This window comes from Acipenser ruthenus, chromosome 23 (genome assembly GCF_902713425.1).
Source record: "Acipenser ruthenus chromosome 23, fAciRut3.2 maternal haplotype, whole genome shotgun sequence".
NCBI lineage: Eukaryota > Metazoa > Chordata > Actinopteri > Acipenseriformes > Acipenseridae > Acipenser > Acipenser ruthenus.
In genome coordinates, this window is record NC_081211.1 from 28,047,168 (window position 1) to 28,072,547 (window position 25,380).

The following is a 25,380-nucleotide window of genomic DNA, read 5'->3' on the forward strand; positions in this document are numbered from 1 at the left end:
TCAAATGTAAGCAATAAGTCACACTGGATCTGTGTGTTAATGGCCTGGGTGCCCGTGCTTCATTTTGAATGTTGACAGCAATGGCAAGAAGGTGGTAAGTGTCTGTTATTAAATGTGTTCTAAAGGAATTTGTGGCATCGGTCTAACTGTGCTCAATAAAATGTAGGAGACATGATGTCCAGTATATTGTTAGTCCTTTAATATCCTGCAGAATCATCAGTTGTTCAAGCCTTGCTCACTCTGTTGGGTTGCAAGTGCAATTCTGACTGCCTTTGTGACTGACTGACTGTCCCAGATTCCACTGTGCGGCTGGTGCTGTTTGCTCTTAAATAAATGAGTTCAACTTCGGGAAACAGTGATCGGGGTTGCTGTAAAAACATAAAACTGTACACTTTCCATGAAATAAAACTGCACACAGCGGACCTTTTCAACGTGGAACTTGCCCTTGGTCTGGGGTAACTCCTTGCCGCACATGCTCTGGTTTATGCACAGTGCAGTGCTGAGGGATATTTGCATGTTTTGGCGCTGCTTATTTGTGAATAAGTGGGATAGTGGCTCTGTTCTCTGCAGTGAATGTGAGCCTGTGAAGTGCATCGGTACTGTATTTTTAGTTTTATTTTCCACTCTGTGTATAAATCAATGCTTGTGTCTCTTTGTGGTGAGGTATGAGTTTATTCATTTACCACATGACTGTAAAAGCTAAAATAGATTGGAACAGTTGGAAATTCACTCGCCACACATGCATAAACACGCAGGCACACACAAGTATGTGAAACACTCTCTTTTTTTTGGGGGGGGGGGGGGGTGGTGGTGGTGGGGGGGTGGAATCATTAGTTTGCCTAACGTAAAACATTTATCAAGTCATTAACTTTTAAAAGCATGAAATGAGTTCCCAGAAGGTAGTCTCGGAACATTAACGCGCCCATATACCACAGAAACAGCAGCTAAAATAATTTCCAGATGTGTTGGAGCTCCATCTTGTGGGGATTCGCTGCTATTACCAGCAAACCCTTTTCTAAATGTTTTCCAAAAAAAAAAAAAAAAAAGCGCTGTAGCTCTCTTGCTGTGGCAGTGAGGTTCTGTAAGGTGTTCTAGAACCCTCCTGTCCCTGTGCGCATGCCTGGACTCACGCACTCACTGATTGGGCAGCGTTTCAAGTTAAATATTTATAGAGGAGATGGGTGTGTACACAACGCCCAAGCAGGAGCAGGGGTGAGGGGAGACTGAGGGAGCGAGAGAGCGGTTTGAGTTTTTAATGAATATTTGTATTTGTTTTTTTAAATTGCATTTCATTATTGGAATTTATTCAAATGTAAAAATGGGCGTATGCAAGTGAATCTGGGCCGGCATGTCTGGTCTTCCTGCCTCTAACTGCATGCTATTTGCTGTGGTTGGTTTTGCTGTATGTTGTGTGTTTGTTTCTCACTCAGGACTCGCTTGCCGCTGCCTCGCCTCAGCCCAGGTATTCGTTTGCTCCCAGCATGTCTCTTAATAAGATGGCCCGTCCCTTTGGTGCCGGGGGAGGCTCTGGCAACTCGAAATCTGGGCCGGTCACCAAACCAGTGTCCTATGTCCCCACGGCGGCGAAATTGAACCCCAGCTCCCGGGGACCTGTCAGTGTGCTGCAGCAACACAATGGGTAGGTCGATGGGCACTTTGTTCACCAGAAGCTGCTGTCTTAGGAGGGTTGCTGTGAACAGTGAAGACTGATATGTCGGGGGTATATGTGCAGCAGTGACTGCTTACATTTAGCACAGTGTGTTTAATTTGAGAAGTAAATGACCTTGGAAAGGTATTGGAAGGCAGCGCAAAATCATCCATCATCATCATCATCATCATCATCATCATCATCATCATCGATTTACAGAGCAAAACATTCCTAAGGGTATTGCAGACGTCATTATTTTCACCTGTCTTTGGAAGATTTACCTGCACCGCTACACCGAGACCATGAGGGTTTCATTGTGGAAGACAGAAAGGAAAGAAGGTACAACTTAAGTGTGCAAGTTGTCGAGTTACTACTATACATATTTTGACATAGAAAAATAAAAAAAGCATTGTGGAAAGTAACTAACTGAAAACAATAATTTCATACATATATATCTAAAAAGCCTTGGGGAAAAAAACGTGATTTACATGCAACTCTAAAAATAAGTACCGAAAAATGAAATGAATGAAAAAGCTCTACATATCAACTGTCTCATGGTGTGGATGCTTTAGTTTGCTAGCACAAATTTTACTTTGGGGTAGATTTATGGGGTCTCCTGTGAGGGGATTACAGCACCCTGGGTTAAACCACAGGGTGTTGGATGGATGTCTACTTGGTGCTGCCCATATTTTGTTACCTGCATCATGGTGTGTGTGGGTTTTTTTTTTTTTTTTTTGCCCACTGTTCCTCTCCAACCACCGGAGAGCAAGTGGATTGCTGTTTAGAGTGTAGAATCTGATGCCACATTTGATTCTCCTCTACCTCCTCTCCACTTTTGAGATTCTTTGTTTGTGTCATGTCTGTACAATACACATAAACACTGTTGTGTGCCAGTGGAAACGCTGCACAGATGGACAGATGTGCTGCTGTTATAACGGTCTTGAAATCCATAAACAAAGAGAACTGGTTGTGTGGCATCCCTTTAAGAGACAGGGCTGCTGTGCCGTAGCTGGGTGTGTTTTGGCATGACGCGTTAATCCCCTGTCCTCTGCGCGGTGCGGACAGGAAAGGGTTAAAGATGAGGTAAGGTTCCTGCCAGTGTGCTGAAGCTGTTTTTAGTCGTACACACACACACACACACACACACTCTCTCCTCCTCATTCCCCCTTGAAATGTGCTGACGGCTCAGGACTGCTTTTACTGCAGGCAAGGGTGCTGGATTACCGCACAGCCTTACTAGGAGACGCAGGAGCAGAATTATCCTGAGCTAAATCTGTACAGAGCGGTCCAGTTACAGGCAGGGCTCCTGGGTTACACTGCCTTTCAGGCCAGGTGGAAACTGCTGTCATACAGAACCTCCCCTCTGGGCACTTGAAACCCCCCCTCCTCATTACACTTTGTGTGAAGACAAGGGGTGGGCTGGGGGCGGAGCAGCATCAAACTGTTGACCTTTTTTTTTTTTTTTTTTTTTTTTTGCCAGACAAGTGAAAAGTGAAATATAAAATCAATTCTATCTCTTATATTTAAAGCAGTTTTCCTTATCCATCATTTGCCTGTATTTCTGTGGGCTAGTGGACTTTTTAAAAAGTTTGTAATTTGGAGCACACCAGTGCAGTGTGTGTGTGTGCTCAACTCCCAAGGCGGCTCCAAGCCTCCCTCTGCTTGCCGACCTGCATTAAATCAAATTTTTCTTTAACCATAGATATATGTTGATGAAAGTTCCTTCCATGGACTCTAGTGCAGCTGGCTGTATCCATGTCTCCCCATTATATAATGATCTCGGTGTCTGGTGATATATTTTCAAAGAAGAAACAGCAAAGTTGGAAGCTTACTGTCGCCTTTCAAAGGCATTGACGTGAAATGGTGAAAATATGTAAAGCATTTGCTTCAGGGGGAAAACCTGAGTTTTTTTAAAATCCTTTTCAAAGCCATGCGTTTGGACAAGGATGAGTTATGCAGATCAATGCTACCGTTTCAGCGCATTAAAACTAAATGAAAGCTAACCCAGTCAATAAAATATCAGGACTAAGTAGCGATGCTTGCCACTAATGTCTCGTCATATTGCACCAAGCATGTTCTGCTTTCCTGCATCAGAAAAGCAACCTGCATGCTGTCTTGAAGTCTTTAATGCATACATCTCTTTCTTTGCTGTCAACTGATCTCTCTCTCTCTCTCTCTCTCTCTCTCTCTCTCTCTCTCTCTCTCTCTCTCTCTCTCTCTCTCTCTCTCTCTCTCTCTCTCTCTCTCTCTCTCTCTCTCTCTCTCTCATATCCCTGCAGATGGAGTCTCTTGACAAGTCAGTAAGCCTTTTCTGTCATTTTGCAATAATTACTGATGGTTACATTTCTCCTCCAGGGATAGCAAATTGAATTTGTTGTTCGTCTGTTTTGCAGTTTGTCACTTTCTGCAGGGATGCCTTTATTGCAGTGCTGTCAGGACCGGAGAACTGAATCATTCTTTTTCATTTACTCAAATATTGTTTGACTATCTTTCTACTTTTTTTTTCCTTCAACACCCACATTGCTGCTGAAATTGTGAGGTAGATGGCCCTGTCTAAAGGCAATGTCACAAAATCAGGCTATCCAATCAAATTCACTGCAGCGAGCATTCCTCGAGCTCCGGATCAGTAATAGTTTGTCGGATCAGATAAGAAGTGCATGCTGTGTGCCGCAGTGAAAAGGAGCACACAAAACGACACTGTTTAGTATAGAGAGAGTAAAAACAGGTAGTGACATTAAAAAGGTGTACAGTTACTGGACAGTGCTTTTATAGAGTTTTAAAATGCATTTCTTACAATGTAGTCCTAATGCTGGATTATTGCACCGATAAAGAAACAAGAGTGAACAATGGGTCCCATTGGTGTGGAGTTCACCCAACGCCTGTATCGGAACAAGAGTGTGTGTGCGAACCTCGAGCGCTCTTCTACCTCATTTGATTTGTAGGTTGAGTAAAACCTGCTGCTTTTTACACCATTCATTAGCACCAATATTAATTGTTTTTGTTGCGGACTTGGAAAAGGTTTTGGTCGTTTAGCCTCCCAGCTCTGTGCTTTTTAAATTATTTTTATGTGTTTCTTTTGAATGTTTCCGTAGCACTTTAGGTATCAGTTCCAAAATATTCCCTATCTCTTGCTTGGGTGCAAACGTGTATCTTATTTTGGTCCATGTGCTGGTGGATGACTTGGATTCAAGGAATCCCTAAACACTCGGTCATGGGATCTGATGGGTGGAGAACGTCCAGGGTCCCGCAGCACGTTGTCCCCAATCTGATATCTAGAGCACAGTCGATCCAGAACACTCTGTATCAAGACTGACCGCTGACCCCAGGATCAACACTGTATTTGTTTTCTAGCACCATTGCAATGTTGAACCCTGCTGCAGTGCCAGCCTTCTTATTGTTCTGCTCTCTCTCTCTCTCTCTGTCTGTCTGTCTGACTCTTTCTTCAGTGCCCTCATCAGTAGTTCCAAGGGGCAGCACCCCCTGCTCTCTGAAGGCATGTTCTTTGATGAACTCTACCCAGAGTCCAAGTAAGAGCTGGGCACCCACCAGGCCAGCCTGCTGCTGCTCTCGTCTTGCTAACAGCCAGTTTTCTCAGATTAACCCTTTTCAGCTGTGGATTAGGGGGATGTGCTATGAGCTTCAATGCATTAGGAGGCTGTGTGGTCCAGTGGTTAAAGAAAAGGGCTTGTAACCAGGAGGTCCCCGGTTCAAATCCCACCTGAGCCACTGACTCATTGTGTGACCCTGAGCAAGTCACTTAACCTCCTTGTGCTCCGTCTTTCGGGTGAGACGTAATTGTAAGTGACTCTGTAGCTGATGCATAGTTCACACACCCTAGTCTCTGTAAGTCGCCTTGGATAAAGGCATCTGCTAAATAAACTAATAATAATAATAATAATAATAATAATAATTAGGCGTGAGGTCTGATTCACACCTGATTTTGTGGGCTGCAAAGGTCTTGAGATGTTTCTATGAACAATGTGATTGTGGTTATATCATTTCAATGTGGAGGAGTGTCTGACAGGCAACAAGAAACAAGTGTTGGCATGGAGAACACAGCAGCTTCAGTGTTTAGTACCCCTCCCCCCTCCACGTTGTGTTTGACGGGGATTGTGACATGCATTCCTCTGTGTGTTGCATGCAGCTAATTGAAGGGCACATGATCTAGTTCAGATGTTCCTCATTGGTTAGGAGTTCTGCATGGGCAGTATTAGGGTTACAGCACCCTCTGCTGTTGCTTCACTGGAATCTGCATTGTAGTAAAGCATGACATGACAGTGGATTTTTCTGCAGCATGCTTTGTGTGTGTTTGTCAGGTGTGGTCATTTAGCTTTTTACAGAGTATGGATATGGTTTGGTATGAGAACTTTAACTAGTGTTTTATGCCTGGTCACTAACTTTTACCCAGGATTTTTCAAGTGAAATTTAAAAGCGCTTGCCAGTTTGTAAGGTTCACATAGAACATGTGATTTCCATTAGCAAGCTGAAATTCATTCATCACTGGAGGCTCATTCAAAACTAGTTTCAGCAGCACGTTATTTAGGAGGCTAGCATTTTTTTTTTTTTTGCTTTTAAATTCATTTTAGACATTTTGTTTAATTATTGCATAGACTGTTCTAGATTGTCGCAGTATGGAGGTAACATCAAGTTAGCCATTCCCTGAGGCTGTCTAATGCAGTGGCCTCTGCATGGCTTTGTGTGTGTGTGTGATTCGAGAGAGAGAGATGGAAACACTAACCTCTACCCCTCCTCCTCTCCACCACACATCCACCTGAAGGCACTCCCTGCGGATGGACCAGGTGACTTGCAATTTGTCCAACGACTCTAGCAAAAAGAGGCTGATGGAGGACACACAGGACTGGCAACCTCGCACTGGCACCACCCAGTCCCGGTCCTTCCGAATGCTTGCCCAGCTCACAGGCACCGAGTTCAGTAAGTCAGGCAGAGGAGATCAGGGCGGGCACGGCTGTTCTGGTAAAGGCAGGGGGTGGGGAGGAGAGGCTTGAGCGAGACTTGCACTCTAGACTATATCCACGGTCCCTCTTGGAGCGCCACGTAATGCGCTTGTGTTTTTATAATGAACTGGCTGCTGTAGTTGCAGCTCCAGGCTGAGGAGAGTTTTCTCTGGGCTTTGGAGCTTACTAGCATACCATACTATGAAAAATAAAACAATGTTTCATAACATTGTAATTAATTCATTCTAGGACGGAGGCAACAGAAAGTTATGCAGTTATTATAAAATGGTACTTCCCAGATTCTCCTTGCCTGGGGTGATGAAATGGAAATAAACTTAGGGTGCTAATCCAATCAGGAGACTGCTATGTACTCTCCATGCACATTAACATTGTGGATTTAACTGCACTGGATGTTTTAGACAGAACTCTTTTTTTATTTATTTTTTTTCCTCCATTCTGTAATACAACCTTGAAAAAAAGCATGAAGGTCGTGTTAGATCTGTTACAATACCAGAATATCTTGGTCTATAGATCACACTTTTTAAAATTGTGATACTGAGGTTTATATAGCTTTTGTGATGTGGAGTGGAGCAGAGTCTGGATTTAGTTTAGTCAGGCTGATTTTAAAATTGTGTTTTGGGGGGTGCTGATGCATATCTCTCCTCTCTCTTGGCCCTCAGTGCAGGATCCTGATGATGAGAACCTAAAAAGGTCCCGGTAAGCCGACTGTGTGCGTGTGCGTGTGCGTGTGCGTGAGCGTGCATTCAACCCTAAATACCTGTCTGACTTGGAAGTGTGCTTTACATTCATTCGTAACTTGGATGGATTTGGCTGTTAAGGGTGGGCTAAAACCTTTTGTTAAATGAAACTAACATTTTGTGATGTTTGTGTGGCATCATAACCTACTATCTAGAAAACAATAGTTTGGTGTGTCTTTAAAATCCTAGAACTCTTTTGTATTTTTACTGAAACTCATCTGTTGCTGTTGGAGGTAATAGAGCTCGTTTTGTCCATTGGTGCTTACTGCTCCCTGTGGATGGTAGAACGACCCGTTCACCCAGTTGCATGCTTGAGAGTGGTAGACTGTCTGTCTTTTTGTTGTGTGCTCAGTTGGAGATTTCGTTAGTTGCCTATAAAGAAGTGCAGATTTCTGTAGCACTTTTTCTCTCTTTGCCTTGTATTTCTGTTTCTTTTTAATACTGTCCCTTTTTCTTTCTCCTGTCCCTTTTTTCTTTCTGTGCTCACCTTCCAGGGAAAAGTTCCTCACAGAAATCAAGAGCCCGCGTTATGCCCGGCTGCGTGACTGGCACCACGAGCGCTCTGCCCGCTCCCTCAATATCTAAACCCGAGCGCCGCGCATTGACAACCACAGAACAAAAACACGTCAAACACAATTCATTAAAAAAAAAAAAATAACACAGTCAGAACCGGGAGAGGATTGCAGTTTCACTCTGGCCTAGCTCCCCAGACTAAGCAGACACCTGAATACTGAGCCCAACGACAGATACTCCTGAACAAGAGCAAGGAAATGTAATGAATTCGCTTGTCAAGTAGCTCTGCATCCCAGTGTAACGCACACCTGTGAGGAGTGCTGTAGCGCAGTAAGCTGTAATAAAGAGAGAGCTTTTTATGTGTGTGTTTTTCTCTTCTGATTTTCCTCTGGACACCTTTTGAATGACACTACCTGTTTTCACTCTCTGTATACTAAACAGTTTCGTTTTTATGTTTTCATTTGCTGGTCTTTCATCCTTGTGTTCTCCTTTTGGAAGACTAACTTGGTTTTTGATGCTCTTTTCTGTATTTACAAATACATGAACTATTCACAAAACTCCTGGATTTTTGAAAGCTTGGTTTATTTTTGTATTTATGTATTTATGTATTTAATGTATTGGTGATTCAAATCCGATTTCTTACTGGGATGCCTGCGGCTACACACTTGCCTTGTACAGTAAACTATGATTGATTTGTTTGCTTATTTTTACCAATAAACGTGTTGCCAGGTGAAGCCCTGGAGAGTCCTGTGTTTTCGCAGTGCTTGTGGAAACCAGAAGCAGAGGCATCCTGTCCTCAAATGCACCCTAGCAAAACAACTCTTTGAATATGCTGACACACGTCTTAAAAGGGCAAAGAATATGGATGTAATGAGCTATTCTTAGTATTGCATTATCACAGTCTGCAGTGGACCCTCGGTATCCTTCCACTAATCAAAGGGTCTCCTTATTTGACTGGCATTAGTGGCTACCGGCTCTTTGTCTGTATGCCCACTCTGTTGTGGGTATGGTGGTCTGGCTTCCAGAGCGTACTTCCATATCAACAGGAAAATGAATAATGATTTCATGTCAAACAGTTCCATATTTAATTTGTAAAACTTGGTGCTTTTCATCGAAGGCATTGGGATTATACCGTTGAGATCCTGCATTGCAAATGGTATTTTTGTAGTTTAATTAAAACACAATTGGTTTGATTTTTATATGGTACAGCGTTTCCCCGAGTTGCTTTTCTAATACTGGCTGCTTTACATTCCCTAAAGGTACTGTAGCTTTAGATGCAGTCACGCACGCTTTCCTACCTTCTTGAGATGATTAAGCTCTGAGTGCATGGGGGGGGGGGTAGACAATTTGAATGCAAATAGACTGCACTCTGGCCCTTGGTCTTGTTAATATTGCATCTTTCCACTTTAAAATCTTGACAAGGGCTTAGTACAAGTTACAACACAGAAACAGAATTTAGTGTTGTCCAGAGACCTCTTAAGTGTGGCTTTGCCTGATGGGAGATGGGATCAGAACTTTGAGCAAGTTAATGAAGCTCGCAGTTCACTTCAGTGGCTAATGTAGCTGCAATAGGCATGTGTCGCTGTGGGGGGTGGGGATACAATTAGAGATGAACCAGGCATGCAATCTCCTTATCTTTTAAGCTGCAATTTGGAAAATAGGAGGCAAGAGAATTTAGAATTGGGTGGGGAGAGCGGGAGCGGTCCTGGAGACTAAAGCACCCGTGTTCATAGACCAGGTAGAGCTTCTCCACTCTGCCCAGCAATGTACCTCAGCCCTGCCCTGGATGGGAATCCCACTCCTAGGGTAAGGGAGGTTTCCACTGGTAGCAACTGGTCCTGTTTGAGACCATGTGGTTGTTGGCCAGTAAGTCACTGGTTGCTGTACTATAGGTGGGATGAATAGAGATTCTCGCCAACTGTAACGCAATGCAGCTGTCTGCCAGGTTAAAGCCGAGGTGTGCGTCTTCATGTGAAGCTGTTTGTCATGCTACATCATGACAAACTTACGGAAATATGGAATGGGGTTTTCCAAACGCAACCGCATGCAAATCACTTTTTTAAATTTTTTTTTCACCCCCACAGAACTGCATTTGCAGTTAGTTAGCTGAACACAGTGTGGTAACTCTGTGTACCTGCAATGATCTCATTCTGGCAAAGCAAGGTGCGGTTTGTTAGCTGTTGGGGAGGATGAAGCAGGGCTCTGCATGCGATTAGGCTTACCGCGGATTTCAGAAACAAATCCATTACAAACTGGCACTGAAAAACAAGCAGAGCCTCCTATCAGACTGTAACTTTCCATGTGCCAGAAGGAGAATGAAAGCAATCGCCCAAAACCAACCACATTATTTTCAAATCTGCAGTAATGTGGAAATATCACGTGACAAGTAGGAGCAGGTTTGTGCTTCTGAGAGGCAGTGCAGTGTTCCATGGCTTTATTTGACAATAAACCAGTGACAGGTACACGTGAGGACTGAAACATGATCCTTAAGAATTGGAGCAGTTCAATATAAGCAATGTTTCTCAGGTCTGTGCACAGACTAAGTGACTTGCTGTGTTGTGGTATTGTGTGGATGCTGGTGTCATTGTGAGGTAAGTGCTTTTTCACCTCTGCACATTTTTATAAAGTTACACACATACAGTGAATAAAGTTAACTAAGCAGGTGGCTGCAAGAAAAGTTTGCTTTGAGGAGGGAGCCTGTCTGTCAAGAACAGCGAGCTCCACACCAACCAATTCTTAATGAACCGAGTGCAGGCTTCCAGTGCCATTTGGTTTCTGACATTGTGATAGATTCAACAGAGTTTAATTATCAGCCACTGCGTTTGTCTTTGATTTTTCTGTACTAGACAGGAAACTTGATGGAACATGATAATTGATGTGATAATTATTGGTGCGCCCGCGTTGCCTGATTTAGCTGGCGTTTTACAGTACAATATAAAGCCATTGGTGGCACGTGAAGTGATATTCTTTTCGGTTTTTATTCACAGCCACGAAGTGAATCAGTCTGCTGCCAAGACGGCATCCACTGCGGCAGCGGTTGACAAACCCCATGGCGGTCTGGGTAAGAGGCACTGAACAGCGAGACGCGTGCATTACAGGAGATCAATAACATGTCTACTCTGTTTGCACAAGACTCGGCTACACCTCACGGGCTTATTGAAGTTAGATCATTATTGCAAGCAGCAGAATGTAAAACACAAGACCTCTCTGCATGCGAATGGACCGTGACATACAGCTGGTTTCACAGAGTCGGAGACACTAATCATGGACAACCTTACCTGAAGTAATATCATAAATGGAAAACACTCAATAACAATTCTAAGGTAAAACTGTAAGAAATGAAGTCCAGTGGACAAATGTTTTGGCTAGTGCCTTCTTCAGTGAACACTTTTTCTAGTCAGTCCCAGATTGGTGCTGATCAGAGTTTGTGAAACTGGCTCATAGCCTTGTCGTACACACATCTAATGCTATTTATATGGACGTTTCAATGTAAAAAAATAAATAAATAAATAATAGTCTGTTCATCTGAAAAACTTGTACTGGGCATAAACAATAGGATTCAAACCCCTTTGAAACCCACCAGTGTGGCAAGACCTTTCCAAGCCCTACCTAATATATACATGCCCCTATCCCTCTCTCCCCCTCAGCCAGGGCTCCCGCTCCTTCCTCAACCCCCTCATATCGTCCTCCTTGGATAACCGATCCAGGCTTCGCTGACCGCTACCGTCCCGACAAGACCAGCACAGTGCTGACCCAGCACAGCCAGCCGGCCCAGCCCACGCCAGTGCAGAACCGCAGCTCCATCATGCAGGCAGCGCAGCAGGCTCCCGAGGGCAGTGGAAGGACCCCGGTGTGCGGGCACTGCAACAAGATCATCAGGTATGGCCCTCAGACAAGCCTGTCGCTGCCCTGCCTCTCAGGCTGATCTGTAGAGATCCAGGGGACTGGCAGTTCATGCTACTCAGCCTTCATGTCAACAGTGTGTTTCTATATGTAGGTGCTTTGTGATGATGGGCCACTATGAAATATATATATATATATATATATTTATATATATATATATATATATATATATATAAAAAATGAAAAAATAAAACCAAGTCTCTGTTCAATATTGTAGTGTAACCAGAGTTCTAGGTTCAGGATCCCATGTCATGCAGTCTCCACTGACTGTCGCTGTCTCTCTTTTGTCTGGGTTCCTGTTCAGAGGCCGATACCTGGTGGCACTGGGCCGCTCCTGGCACCCCGAGGAGTTCACTTGCTGCCAGTGCAAGGTGGTGCTGGAAGAGGGAGGCTTCTTCGAGGAGAGAGGCTCCATCTACTGCACCAAGTGCTACGACAGCCGCTACGCACCCAACTGTGCCAAGTGCAAGAAGACGATTGCTGGAGTGAGTGCACACCCCAGTTCATTAAGAGTTCATCAGCCTATCTGTGTGTGTGTGTGTGTGTGTATAAAACTACTGATCCAGGAGATCTTTGGTTGCAGATCCATCAGTGGTAACCTGGTGACTATTTTTTGTCTTGATATCCCATCTCATGTTCCCGTGACAGTGCAAGAAGCGTGAATGAGCAACAACAGACCTGGACCCAGAAAATAAATGGGGATATGAAATTCAGAAGGGGTGTTGGGAACCTCTTTTAACCCTAGATGCATGCAATCATCTGTGGGGCTGCAATTGACTGAACTGCCCCTTCTCTCTGCCAGTATGTCTGTGCTGTAACGTGTGCTTGTTTGCAGGAGATCATGCATGCCCTGAAGATGACCTGGCACGTGCAGTGCTTTGTATGCGCTGCCTGTAAGGCCCCGATCAGGAACAAAGCCTTTTACATGGAGGAGGGGGAGCCCTACTGTGAGACAGGTGAGTCACAGCCTTCTGCCAGCTCAGGCTCCGTGTAATGATAAACTCCGCTTCGTAGTCTTTACGACAGCACAAGAGAGTGCATAGAAGCCGGCTGGTATCTAAAGACTTCAGACAGCTACTGTTATCACCCAAGCGGCCTGCCAGTCTTCTGTTTTATTTTGCCTTTTCTTAATGCCTGTATTTTTGTAAATTTGGGACATTTTTATAAAGTAAAAAAAAAAAAAAAAAATCCTTTGACTTGCAGACTACGACAAGATGTTTGGTACTAAATGCAGTGGCTGTGACTTCAAGATCGACGCTGGAGACCGCTTCCTGGAGGCGCTGGGCACGAGCTGGCATGACACCTGCTTCGTCTGCGCTGTGAGTCCTGCAGGCTGCTTCTCTTCAGTGTGTTTGTAGGAAGATAGACGTTCAAGGTCACGGAGGCAATCTCATGCTGTTTGTTGAACCCCATTACAATGAATGTTGTTATGGCAAATGACCCGTCCATAAAGTATTTATTAAAGGGGCTGCATTGTAATAAAATATCCTGTGCTATGAAATTCAGTTTTCTTTTCTCTTGTCTTTTTTGTTTTCCCAGATCTGCCAGATTAACTTGGAAGGGAAGACCTTTTATTCGAAGAAGGACAAGCCCTTGTGCAAGACCCACGCGTTTTCACATGTCTGATCTGAGACTCACACACACTCACACACTCACACACTCACACACACACACTCACACTCACACTCACACTCAAGCTGAACACTGCACAGAAAAAAACCACAACCCCAGACAAAGCTACACTAACACCCTTTTCCTGCTTCAACTCTCCCTCCCTCCCAAGCCTTGAGACGTGAGCTGGGCTTCCGGTATCCACCACAAAAACAACTTCCTGTGGAAGGCTGTGTAGGCAGCTGTTACCAGTGGATGTTCTCGCAAGGAGGGCTCTGTCTTTTCAGCAGTTTTTATAAGGGCAAGCTAGTTGAGATGCTACAGATTTCCAGCTCCACGCATGCTGCAAGTTAACATCCGTTCTTTTTCAAGTGTTTATTCCAGTATTCACACGTGTGTCTAGGAAGGGTGAGTTCAAGGGCGAGGCTACCCGCACAGCTCCTGAGTCCTTGATTTGCTTTAACCCTTTGAGAATTAGCATGCTTGGATTGTACAGAGGCTGCATTTCTGTAAAAAGGGGGGGGGGGGATATCTGTTACTACTACTACTGCTGCTGCTACTGTACTCGTCCTTTTCAGCTTTTACAGGGTCATGCTGTCATAGAAACAACGCTCTGAGTGAGCCAGTTCTCAACCGGTTTAAACAGGATTACAGGACTGGCGGTCCAGCTTTAGTTCATTGTATCAAAATCACCAGGGTTGTGAAAAAGGGATACAAAAACAACTAAACCTATTACAAAGAGTATTGTAAAATGATTATAACTATTTTGTATTTTTTATATATTAATGTACTGTAATGGTGTTTACAGATATCAGCAATGCAGTTGCATGTGAAAGATTCTCTGATGGTGTATCATACTGCATACACTGCTCCAAAACAGTGAGCATTTAATATGTCACCTCGTGATATCTCTTCAGTGGTTCAGAGCCGTGTATATGAAGGGGCAGTGCTTTCTTCCATGTCTCAGACCTGCCCGAGAGGAACCACTCTGTTGGTGTGTGAGGGAACAGTTCAGTTTCCATGTCTGTCTTTAGGATGGACTTCACTTTCATTGCAACGGCTGGTTTCAGAGCCAGATAAGCATTAGTCTTGAACTTCCTTACCTAAGGAAACCAGACAGCAGTGTTTTACCTCTTTAATGTGCTTCTGTACCTGCCTCTGTTAAGGTTCGTAGGTCACTGCCTCAGATACATAGATCGTGGTACAAAATGGGGTTTGGAAAACTAAGGATGTCACTTCAGAGACTGTCTGAAAACCGTGCTGTACTACTATGATCGCAGACCCAGGTCTCCTAACAAATCCTGTCTCGTGCCACCACTGCTTTCACACACCGCTGTGTATGGAATAACAATGTTGTGCAAGTGCCAGTCGACTCTTATTTGGATTACTAGCCATGATCACGTGCTGTCAGAGCTGTGCAAAGAGCAAGCAGGCATTCCTACTGAAGTGTTTAAACAGACAGGAGTATTTGTATTTATCCCTGGTCTTGTCTGGACTAGGGACCTCGAGCTGCGCTTGCTGGTGTGAAATTGTGGAGCGGGCGATTTGCTGTGTAATGGAATGTGGGTCTGAGTGGGATTCTGAAACTTTGTGTTTACAAGTAAGCATTCTTATTTATGCCAGGTTCAGGGAGGAAAGGTGCTTAGCTTTTGACAGGGTTGCATGTTTGGAAAAGAGAATTCCTGCTTGCGCCAAAGAAACGGGACGGTCTTACTGTTTCGATTCTTGTGCCCACAGAATAGCCTCTACCATTTGCTGTTGTATGCTTGTGTGTGTTCGTTTATTTTTCTTATAAAAATATTAATCTATCTGTTATGTTTGTGCCTTTTTTATGCTTTTATATTGTATACATATGCATTTTCTTAAAAAAAAAAAAAAAAAAAGTTTCAAACTGCTGTATTCATATAATTCTATTGCAGGCCTCAATGTTAAAATAGAAAAGTTTTGATAGAGAATGTTACATTTAAGATGCTCGTCAATAAAATTACACAAAGCACAGTATCCTACATGTGTCTTATCTTTATGACCTGTGTTTAAAAAAATGTATTTGTGTACATTAAAGTAATCCTTTGGATATTTACACATGCAAATATATTACTGATGAATAGTTACTGTTACAACATTCATCGTACAGAACAATATTGGCAAACTGGCATTCTAAACCCGTTCTCTATGTAATAATCCAGCTGGAAAATGAATAACTAGCTTTTACAGAGACAAGGGGTGTTACTGAATATTTCTGCTGGTATGCATGAACATATTGGATAACTCAGCACAGTGTTTAACAATATATAATTTATTTACATCCATTTCAGTTTAAATTACTATACATACCTTTCAGAAATTGAATAAATATATACATAAGGCCAAGTAAATACTTGAATGCACTTAGAAACGAATTTTCAAAATTCTACCCACAAATCCATAGTTTTTGACAACATGTAATTTACATTGACAGAAGAAAAAAAATCTGAATAGTACAATTGCATAAGCGCTGTGGCATTTCATAAATACAGCATTTCTGAATCACATGAAGGCAAGAGAAAAACATTAGAAATGACATTTACAAATACCAGAATTTTTATTTCTTAATTTTCCTTTTTTAAAAAAAAAAAAAAAAAAAAAAAAAGTATAACACTACTCAAACACGGTGCAGCTTTTTCACACTCTGTACACTGAGCAGACGAGAGGGTTTGAGAATGATGTCACTGATAGAACTGAAACGCTCTTTCTAACAGAAGATAGATGTTGTTTATTCTGTGTATTCTTAGTTTTGCTCGGCTGTCTCCGTACAGCGTGGCAGATAAAAACAATGACAGAAAGGGGGCTGGTTTCTAAAGCGAGGGCAAAGTCTGCCCGCTTCCATTTCAGACATTGAATTGCTCCTATCTGCAAACAAGATGTTTATAATGATTGTGGTTTTCACACTAGTTTCAAACTCAGGCCAGTTTACCGTAACGCAAGGTTGAGTAGAAGCCCCCCAAAATAGCTTCAAATTACATTATTATATTTAATTGTTTTTAACTACATTTTCACAATCATTCTGAATGGGTCTTACTGCAGTGACTGTGTGTGTGTGTGTGTGTGTGTGTGTGTATATATATATATATATATATATATATAAAAATAATCTTTCATCTGAATTTAGGAGCTGCTCTTTTCTGTTTGTCTACCATAGACACGTTTTACATACAGTAGAGTAGACCAAATGTCTTTATAGAAGTAATCTAGCAAAGATCTAATTTGAATACAAGTAACCGGTCATTTTTAATAAAGAATGGAAATTTGATCTACGATTATATTGACGATGATGATGATGGAGTAGAAGATCTATTTTTTGGGATGTTTGGGAAACTGATCCGGGAGGTAGCACCCAGTAATGGTAATAATTCTATTAGAAAATAGTCTGTGTGTGATATTGGCTACATGGTCTGGGCTGTACACATAACATGTTAATTGTGTAAATACACGGCTATGTGTTGGAGAGTGTAGGCACTTACTAATATGTGCTGGTCTAGCAACCGAAACTGAAGAGCAGCCCTACAAGATCATAAAACAAAACAACAAAAAGCCATCAAATGTAATATCTGCAATAAGAACCACACAGAATGACTGCAACTATAACAGAAACAATAAATACATAAGATTGCATTTGAAGCTACTGTCTCTGCAAGTGCCCCATGCCAGACTGAAGAGCAGAATGAATCACAGCACACGGAGGCTGGGTGACACACTTTGCACTCTTTGTTTCATCAGCTCTGTGTTTGTATGCAGGGAGAGTAAATGCTGTCATCAGCCGCCTGGTCTGTAAACATTCATTAGCGATGGCTTGCCTTCTCATTGCTCAACTCAAACACGAACGCTTTCTGTGAAAAAACAAATCATTTGTTTTATGGGGGCAATCTGTTTTCCTAACTGTCTGACTGCACTATTACAAATGAAGTTAAAAAGGTACAGCAATGTCAGAATAGAAAGAAATGAACTGGCTATGGATGCCCCACCCTGTGTTTGCAATGGGTTTTATATCCAGGATAAAACAGTTTGTAGTTCTGACAGCTGCAGCGTCAGTAAAAATGGAACTAGAGATGATTCTGAGTTTAAAAAAAACAACAGATTAAAAAGTAAATATTTCATATATTCAGCAGGACATCTGTGTGTTTTGTGAGACTAAAAACCAAAAATAAAAAAATGTTATGTTTTAATTTGCAATCATAAAAGCATACATTAAACATCCTTTGTAACTACCTAACCAGAAGCAGCAGGTTGTGCATCTGTTAGCACAGGCGTCAGCTAAACACTTTGGCTGCTCATTTTGGCCAGGCCCTGCGTGTTTGTATTGTAAATACAGCCTCCCTGTGTATGTACACCTGGGAGGTAATATAAAGCCAAACTGAATTAATGGTTGAAACATGTATCTTTGGACCAGGAGGCCTTCATTTCTTCAAAATCTGCCGTGAAGAAAGTCAGTCTGTCCTACCAACCTCTGCCTTTCTCCTCCTGCAGTAACACATCATCAAGGTATCCTAGCTGCATGATTACTGTTCTTCTGACTAACTGTGCGACTGGGGGCATGTGATCTCTTTATAATATCCTCCTTAAAATAGAGATCTGGGTTTTATGCCAGTGTCGTTCTGGTGGCAAAACTGCGATTTCTTTGCATTTAAGAGTTAAGGCATGCCACTCCTACTGGATTTGTTTTGCTGTTTATTAAAGGGAAACAGACTTTCTCCTCCTCACCCCAGCAATCACTGGAACTGCCTGTGCCTCAGATCACCACAGCGGTCCTTGACAAGCATCTCGTCTGCGCTATGCTGTGTAATATTGTACAAAAGAAAAGAAAAAAAACAAGCTGCCAAGCAGCTCTTTACTGAAGAGAAACCGTTCAAAGATGGACACGCCTCGATATCGTCTGTATCGGTACAGACTAAGAGAAACAAAATCATTTTTTTTGTTGTTTACTGGAAAGGAAAGGAATGTTTTTTTGTCTCCACACAAATGATCCACGAGGGGTGGATTAAAATAATAAAATACAGCACTGCTTTGTGACCCAGTTCTATGGTGACATTCAACCACATTCCAGCTGCATGGTACACACACACAGTAAATATCATTTGAATAAAACAGAACTTAAAAGCAGTGTGTTTGGGACGTGTGCTCCTACACGTGGAAGTCAGTTTGAACAGCGCCATGGAACAGGGTTAGGGTTATGGTTAATCCTAGCCTTAACCCTAAACCTGACCCAATCCAGCTAAGCATGGCCAAATCACAAAAAATAGATTCCTCAGTGCTGTATCCACTTGAAAACAATCTGGTTAAGCCTACCTAGTGAGATGCCCTTTTAAAACCACCAACTGAACGCACAGGAGAAATGTAAAAGTTTTGCTCCAGTCCCATTAGTGAATGTATAAAGATGACGGTGCCTGCTGTCCGGGGCTCGCAGCCAGATCAAATCACATACGGCCTCAGCTTCATAACTGAACCCCTCCCAGTTAAATGGAGACAAAACACATTGTTAGAATGGTTTGGCCGACCCATTTCCTGTTTCTGTTTTCCCAATGTCTGCCATGCAGCTGCATAGACTCCATTGGAAAATGTGATGGGCGATAACAGTCTACTAGGATATCCTATGTTAAATACAGTTGGAATTATGAATCCATAACTAAATACAATGTCCTCTTGATTAAATTAACCACACCGCTTGGGGATCTCTGGAGCACCCACGACAGACCCTGAGAAGCAGCACCGGTTTACAATTCTCCAGGACAGATCCATGGAGGCAACATAATAAAAGGTCACCAAGAATGTACACTAACACTGTTCCACTGACTTGACATAAGGTGGTGCTGTTCAGGATCTTGTGAGTGAAGGCTCACCTCACTCTCCAGCTCTCCTGGCTGGTAGAGACCCCCTTGATTGATTAAAATCGACAATTTTGCAGGTACAGGTCTGGGGGCGGAACAATCTGATTTGAGCTGCTTATATTAAAGCTTTTTCAAAAAGTAGCTCCAAAAAAGTACCAAATAATAAATTATTAAAAAAATTACACATTATAAAATACATATGCTGTAGTTGATCAGCAGTCCACAAGTAGAGTCACACAGTCACAGATTGAAATATTCATTTTGTAAATGTGGCAACGCGAAGGAGTTCCCTCGATTCAATGTTTTTGTTCATGGCAAGTGATACCAGTACTGACCAACTTTGGCCGTCCATCTGTCCTGCCCAGACACAGGAGGAAACCTGTTCTAGGACTGACCAGGTGAAACCCTACACTGTTCACATGCACACACACAAGCACTCACAGCCCCCTCCCTCACTAGCAGTCACACACGCACTCGCTTCCCTCTCCTTCACTAGCACTCACACACGCACTCACTCGCTGCCCTCTCCTTCACTAGCACTCACGCACTCACTCGCTGCCCTCTCCCTCACTCCACAGGCACTAGCACTCCCCGTCCGTCACCAGGAAGATCATGGCCTCCTGCTTGCCGATCTCTGCCATCACACCTGCCAACTGGTTCAGGTTGCCTCTGTGGAAGTGCTGGGACTCCCACAGATCCAGGATCGCCGACGTGGGGCTGGCTTTCGACGCAAAGAAGTTTAGGTGCCTGCCAGGGAGGAAGAGGAACCGCAAAGAGAGAGATATGTTAGGATAGGGTTACCATGTGACTCCATGTACACTAGGATAGTTTGGGACAGTTCAGGCTTTTCAACTCACATCGCAAGGCATCCTGGTACGTTTTACCTGTCACGGGTACCTTTCACAGTAGGACTACACTTACCAGAATGCATTGGGGGTGTGAGTTGAAAAGCCTGAACTGTCTCAAACTGTCCTAGGTATACGTGGAGTCATATGGTAACCCTATGTTAGGACCACTGTCGCTGGAACAAGAGTGATGTTAGCCTCCATCCAATAGGACGGCATTCTTAATTTTCTGTATTTCTCATCAGTGTTCGGTCACTAGATCAAAATCCAGGGCAGCTCTGCAAAGTCTGCTTTGACAAATGGAAGACGAATGGTTCAGCTGGGACGGCTTGTTGGGTCTAATGGCTTTTCTAATGGCTCCCCTCCACCTCCCCAGTCATTTCATTAGATTCTCAGCAGCGCTGAAGAGGCATCTCTGCAAGCTGAATTTCTACACCAAGCACTCTTAACAAGCAATCCCTTCCCTGCTCCTCACTAAATCTGGAGGCGCCCTGGAATTCAATGCACTGAGACTGTCAGCGCTGGCTGGATGATACAATGGGGTCTATACAACTGAAATCAAACTACAAGCCCTCTTTAAATCATGACAAGGGGACACTAGAGAGACGGAAATGCACTGACAGATGAGATAAAAGTGCCTGTGTCTGGATACGCCACTGTACAGAACACATCAAACCCTGATTACTCTTCTCTAGTCTGTATAGGTGAATAAATGAATAGGGCAGGTGAGAGGGGGTGGGTGCAGCCCTACCTGTCAAGCTGCAGTCGCTGTGCCAGCAGCCTCCAATCAACGCCGCGCGGGCAGGGGGCATCCAGGCTGCTGCAGATCTTCTGTCGGATCAGGTAGGGGATCTGGAAGGCGCTGGGGCCGGCGAGCGCTGGGGCACTGCTGTCTGAGCATAGGAACTCTGAGTCCAGGGGCCTGCTGTCCTGCAGAGGGAGAGGAATGAGGAGGGAGAGGAGGGTTGAGATACAGGAGGAAGAGGAGGGAGAGGAGGGTAGAGAGAGGAGAGAGGAGGGAGAGGAGAGAGGAGAGAGAGGGGAGAGGAGAGAGAGGGGAGAGGAGAGGAGGGAAAGGGGAGAAGAGGAGGGAGAGGAGAGAGGAGAGAAGAGACAGAGGAGGGTTGAGATACAGGAGGGAGAGGAGAGAGGAGAGAGGAGCATTGAGATACAGGAGGAAGTGGAGAGAGGAGAGGAGAGGAGAGGAGAGGAGAGGAGAGGAGAGGAGAGGAGAGGAGAGGAGAAGAGAAATAGGACACTTGATAGTCCTGTTCTCAGTGAACCAGCAGGAGGGGGGCATTCAGATCTCAGTGTGTTGTCCTACTCAACTTCGTGCAGAACGTCACTAACTGCAAAGAGTTATAGAGCTACATGTGTCAAGTTTTGAAGCAGTACCCCCATAAGCCCCCCTGTGTACTCTACTGTGCCCTTCAGACCGTAGCTTTTCAAACAGCCAAATCAATCCTTGGTAGGAGAAAGGAGAAATGGGATATTGCAGAAAACAAATAAACTTCACAAACTTTTTACTTATTTTTTTAAATTCTGCAGCCTGAAGGAAATTAAGTTTCCAGCCACGGTAGTAAAATAAATAAATGAATGAATGAATTAAAAAGACATTGATTTGAAACTCGGTAAGGTTGAAGAGCTCGTCCTAATGAACCCAGGGAAGTGAATGCGATGGGACTGTAGCCCTGCCAGGCATAATATTATCGATTGGAGCAGGTAGGCAGTCGGCAGCTTCAATCTGAGGCGGCTTGCATCCCGGAAAGGTTTTTTTTTTCTTTGTAAAGAGCTGATGTAAATCAATGGGTCCTGGCCTTGATAAACGTGTCACATGAAAACGCAAACAGCCGCTGGCAGTATCGGAGTGCAGCAGGGCTGATGGCTCCTGAAGGGTGCAGCTTCCCCAGGTTGAGCATCGTCTAGACGGGTGCTTTGCACACACTGCGAGCTTCAGTACGCATTACTGGTTACTTCTGCATCACTGTTCTGCTGCCCTTTAATACAACACTAGTGTGGGCTTCCTGACAGTCAACCCTTGCCAGGACTTTTTACCAAAGGAAATGTACACATACATATATACATACATACACACACACACACACACACACACATACATTACATATATATATATATATATATATATATATATATATATATATATATATATATATATATACACACATATACACATATACACAACTGGGTTGGCTTACTCAGGTACAGCACAAGGCTACACTCAAACACAACCTCTGCTCTTAAACAGCCTGGGAACAGTTTGCAGGCTAGAGCTCTACTCAGGCAAACGGGATTGGATCCACAGCTTTGGCTGGATTGCATTGTGCTCCTTCAATGGCAGTTTGATAGCATGTATCTGTTCTAACAATCGATTGGCTCATGGACCTGGCTGGGATTCCCGGTCAATACAGGAGGTCTGTTACTCCTCCCAACACTGCTGTATTACTGGGAGTCAGTAATACAGCAGTAAAAATTTGTAAAAATGGCAGTTCTTGATTAGGTGCCATTTTCTCGCCACTAGCTTTCTTTTCTGATTTTGTTCCTGAAGATAAAAAGAAATAAGAAAAATCGTAGCTGTGATCGAGACTGATTGTCACGGAGTCTCCGTGGAGGCGAGTCGCCCTCGGCACACACCTCGTTCGGGGCTCAGCCTTTGCTGACGCTGCAAGGGCTGCACTTTATCAGTAAATATATTACTTTCATTAAATGACTCTTTGTTGCATATTGATCCTGAATTGATGTTCTAAAAAGGGCAGAGATTCCCATGGATATTTCAGCCTGCACAGTGGAAATAGAAACAAGGTCTCCAGAATCCGATGCCCTCAGCTATAAGCACTAAGACACACCATTTCGTGATGGGAGTCTCCAGCCCCCGCTCAATCCAGGCTCTTATTTAATGCTTTGTAAAGCTCTTCCATTCAGTTCCAGCTTCAGCTTCCTCTAAACTAAAGGCTCTTCCACACCAGACACATCTCCCGACGTGTTACTGAGTTTCAATCCCGATTCACCCAGACAATTCACAATGAAGTCTTGGTGAAGGCTGTGCTGGTGATTTACTGAAATCCAACACGTCCCAGCCTCAGTGTTGACACCTCACCTGCAATGTCTTCAATTTAATGAAACAACCAACAGAGCTTCAGAATGGATGGTGCCAGCTCTATCACTTCAGAATGGACGGTGCCAGCTCTATCCCTTCAGAATGGACGGTGCCAGCTCAATCCCTTCAGAATGGACGGTGCCAGCTCTATCCCTTCAGAATGGACGGTGCCAGCTCAGTCCCTTCAGAATGGACGGTGCCAGCTCAGTCCCTTCAGAATGGACGGTGCCAGCTCTGTCCCTTCAGAATGGACGGTGCCAGCTCTGTCCCTTCAGAATGGACGGTGCCAGCTCTATCCCTTCAGAATGGACGGTGCCAGCTCAATCCCTTCAGAATGGACAGTGCCAGCTCAATCCCTTCAAAATGGACGGTGCCAGCTCTATCCCTGCCCATGTCAGATGAGAAGTGCTGCTCACAGACTCTCCCAAAGACTCTTACGAGTCATTTTCTTATTGAGTCCCTTCAAAGGCAATTCTCGCTACTTTTGTGCCACGATTTTGTATTCCTTTCAGGTCATTTTCATTTGCCCTTGGGCCCTTTGCTAAATAGGGTTTCAGTTCAGTGCCTTCATCACTACCCAGATTCATTACAACTCTTACATTTTTTTACGCTGCTAAATAATGTCCCGTGTTAATTAAATCTCGCAGCGTCGTTTCACACCGGGAAGGCATGGCGGTGGGAGTTACTCTTCCGGGCCACTCGGGGGCGCCCTCACCCACCTTGGCGATGTTGAAGTTGATGCTGAAGCTCTGCCCCTCCCCCTCCACCTGCCACACACAGAGCCTGCAGGCCAGCTCGCACGTGCTCAGGCTGATCCGCTCCAGCGTGAAGGTGCAGTGCAGACTCCGCTGAGAGCCGCTCCAGATGTGATAAAATGGGATTTCCTGAAGCGAGACAACCAATCACAGGACAGGCATACTAATTAGGATTCATACCATTCAGCAGCACATTGCTTTCCCACACTGTTACTAGAGATAGCCGTTGGAATGGCTATCCATTTTTTTTAAAGTGCCAATATAATGCAACTAATTGCCATTGGCTCCAGGCTTGACAGCAATATTTTACTTGATAACTGCCATGTGTTTGAATAAGTCCATCTATGTAATTTCAACCTAATTTATGCTGGAAAGAGGCGTGCACAGCTCCCATAACGTTAAGAATTTACCTTCACAAGTTAGAATACAGCACTTGCACAGTAAATTTGGCCCAGATCTTAGTTTAGCATTAAAAAAAATGCTCTGAAATCAAATTATGAGACCACTGCAATCCCCAAACCAGCCTCTTAGATAGTTCACCTTTTATTGCATTATTCCCTCAACTCAAATTCACTTTGCCTACTATAATAGGCAAGTCATTTAAATGAAAAGTTAATTGGTTTGCTTATATAAATGAGAATTAAGAGTCTCTTTAAAAAGGTTATTAAGAAGGAAAACAAACAAAGAACTTCTCTACTTTATTTGCCATTCATTACTCTTTATTCTCCTCATTAATTTGAAAGGGAAAACATTAGGAGGAAATGTTAGGAGTAGGTTTGCGCTGACAGGGTGTAGTCAACAGGGGGAGCTGTTGGGACTGTCTTAGCTAAATCTGGCTTTTTAAATAAGTGCCAAGAGACAAACAACACTTTCAAGTCAATTAATGGTGCGTTTACACTGGCCGTTTTCAGGACGGCTTTGGGCCGTCTCAGGTCTTTTTTCTGCAGTGTAAACGCACAGGGCCGACTCTCAGCTGTCCTAAAAACGGCCAACTAAAGACGTGGCTCAGTGCCAGCTTAGGTCGGTCCGAAAGGCAGTGTAAACTCACCGGACTTTAGGACGGCTCACGCATGACGTGAGTGCCACTCGGCTCCTCCCCCACAGAATCTAAACAGGAAGAAGCTGCAGTGCCGTTGCAGCGTCACAAACAGAGAAGAACGACTTGAGACACAAGCGTCCTGAATATTTGAATTTATTAACTGTTTATATTGGGGAGTATTTGTAAATATCTACGTTTTATTATTAAGTTGTCCATACATTGAGCTATGTAAACTTTTGACGATAAGTTTTTTGCTTTGTTAAACAGGGGCAGACGCCGGTGGACATCAAAGAAACAAAAGTGTAATATTTGAGTATATCGGTAAGAATTATTTTAAAAAATGCTATCAAAAATAATTCTATACAAAAACTATCCTG

At 43.6% G+C, this 25,380-nt stretch overlaps 3 protein-coding genes across 10 annotated transcripts in view; 2 read left to right on the plus strand and 1 right to left on the minus strand.

Moving 5' to 3' along the window:
* Positions 1-15,389, plus strand: part of LOC117413327 (PDZ and LIM domain protein 7-like) — a 34,491-nt gene extending 19,102 nt beyond the window's left edge. For all 5 annotated transcript variants that reach the window (XM_058997118.1, XM_034022358.3, XM_034022359.3 and 2 more), the window contains exons 5-11: positions 1,431-1,639; positions 10,862-10,935; positions 11,522-11,753; positions 12,082-12,262; positions 12,613-12,733; positions 12,981-13,096; positions 13,317-15,389. In XM_058997118.1, the coding sequence (XP_058853101.1) occupies positions 1,431-1,639; positions 10,862-10,935; positions 11,522-11,753; positions 12,082-12,262; positions 12,613-12,733; positions 12,981-13,096; positions 13,317-13,403 (1,020 nt within the window). In that variant the 3' untranslated portion in view covers positions 13,404-15,389. The remainder of the gene's footprint in view (positions 1-1,430; positions 1,640-10,861; positions 10,936-11,521; positions 11,754-12,081; positions 12,263-12,612; positions 12,734-12,980; positions 13,097-13,316) is intronic.
* On the plus strand, positions 1,180-8,431 carry LOC117413328 (PDZ and LIM domain protein 7-like). The gene is made up of 6 exons (XM_034022361.3): positions 1,180-1,242; positions 3,928-3,944; positions 5,095-5,175; positions 6,426-6,580; positions 7,284-7,320; positions 7,856-8,431. The coding sequence occupies exons 2-6, from the start codon at positions 3,928-3,930 to the stop codon at positions 7,944-7,946; spliced, it is 381 nt and encodes a 126-aa protein (XP_033878252.1). The 5' UTR covers positions 1,180-1,242; the 3' UTR covers positions 7,947-8,431.
* A 617-nt stretch (positions 15,390-16,006) lies between the features above and the next one.
* LOC117413326 (netrin receptor UNC5A-like) overlaps positions 16,007-25,380 on the minus strand; it is a 111,271-nt gene continuing 101,897 nt past the window's right edge. For 3 of the 4 annotated variants that reach the window (XM_058997111.1, XM_058997110.1, XM_058997113.1), the window contains 3 exons: positions 23,929-24,093; positions 20,846-21,024; positions 16,007-19,996 (listed from right to left, as the gene is read on the minus strand). In XM_058997111.1, coding sequence (XP_058853094.1) covers positions 19,831-19,996; positions 20,846-21,024; positions 23,929-24,093 — 510 coding nt within the window. In that variant the 3' untranslated portion in view covers positions 16,007-19,830. The remainder of the gene's footprint in view (positions 19,997-20,845; positions 21,025-23,928; positions 24,094-25,380) is intronic. The other variant, XM_058997112.1, reaches the window with a different exon arrangement.

Bases quoted from the DNA above. Each gene is read 5' to 3' on its own strand.
- LOC117413328 (XM_034022361.3), top strand. The intron at 6,581-7,283 runs GTAAGTCAGGCA...CTTGGCCCTCAG, and splicing joins GCTCACAGGCACCGAGTTCA to TGCAGGATCCTGATGATGAG. The intron at 7,321-7,855 runs GTAAGCCGACTG...CTCACCTTCCAG, and splicing joins GAGAACCTAAAAAGGTCCCG to GGAAAAGTTCCTCACAGAAA.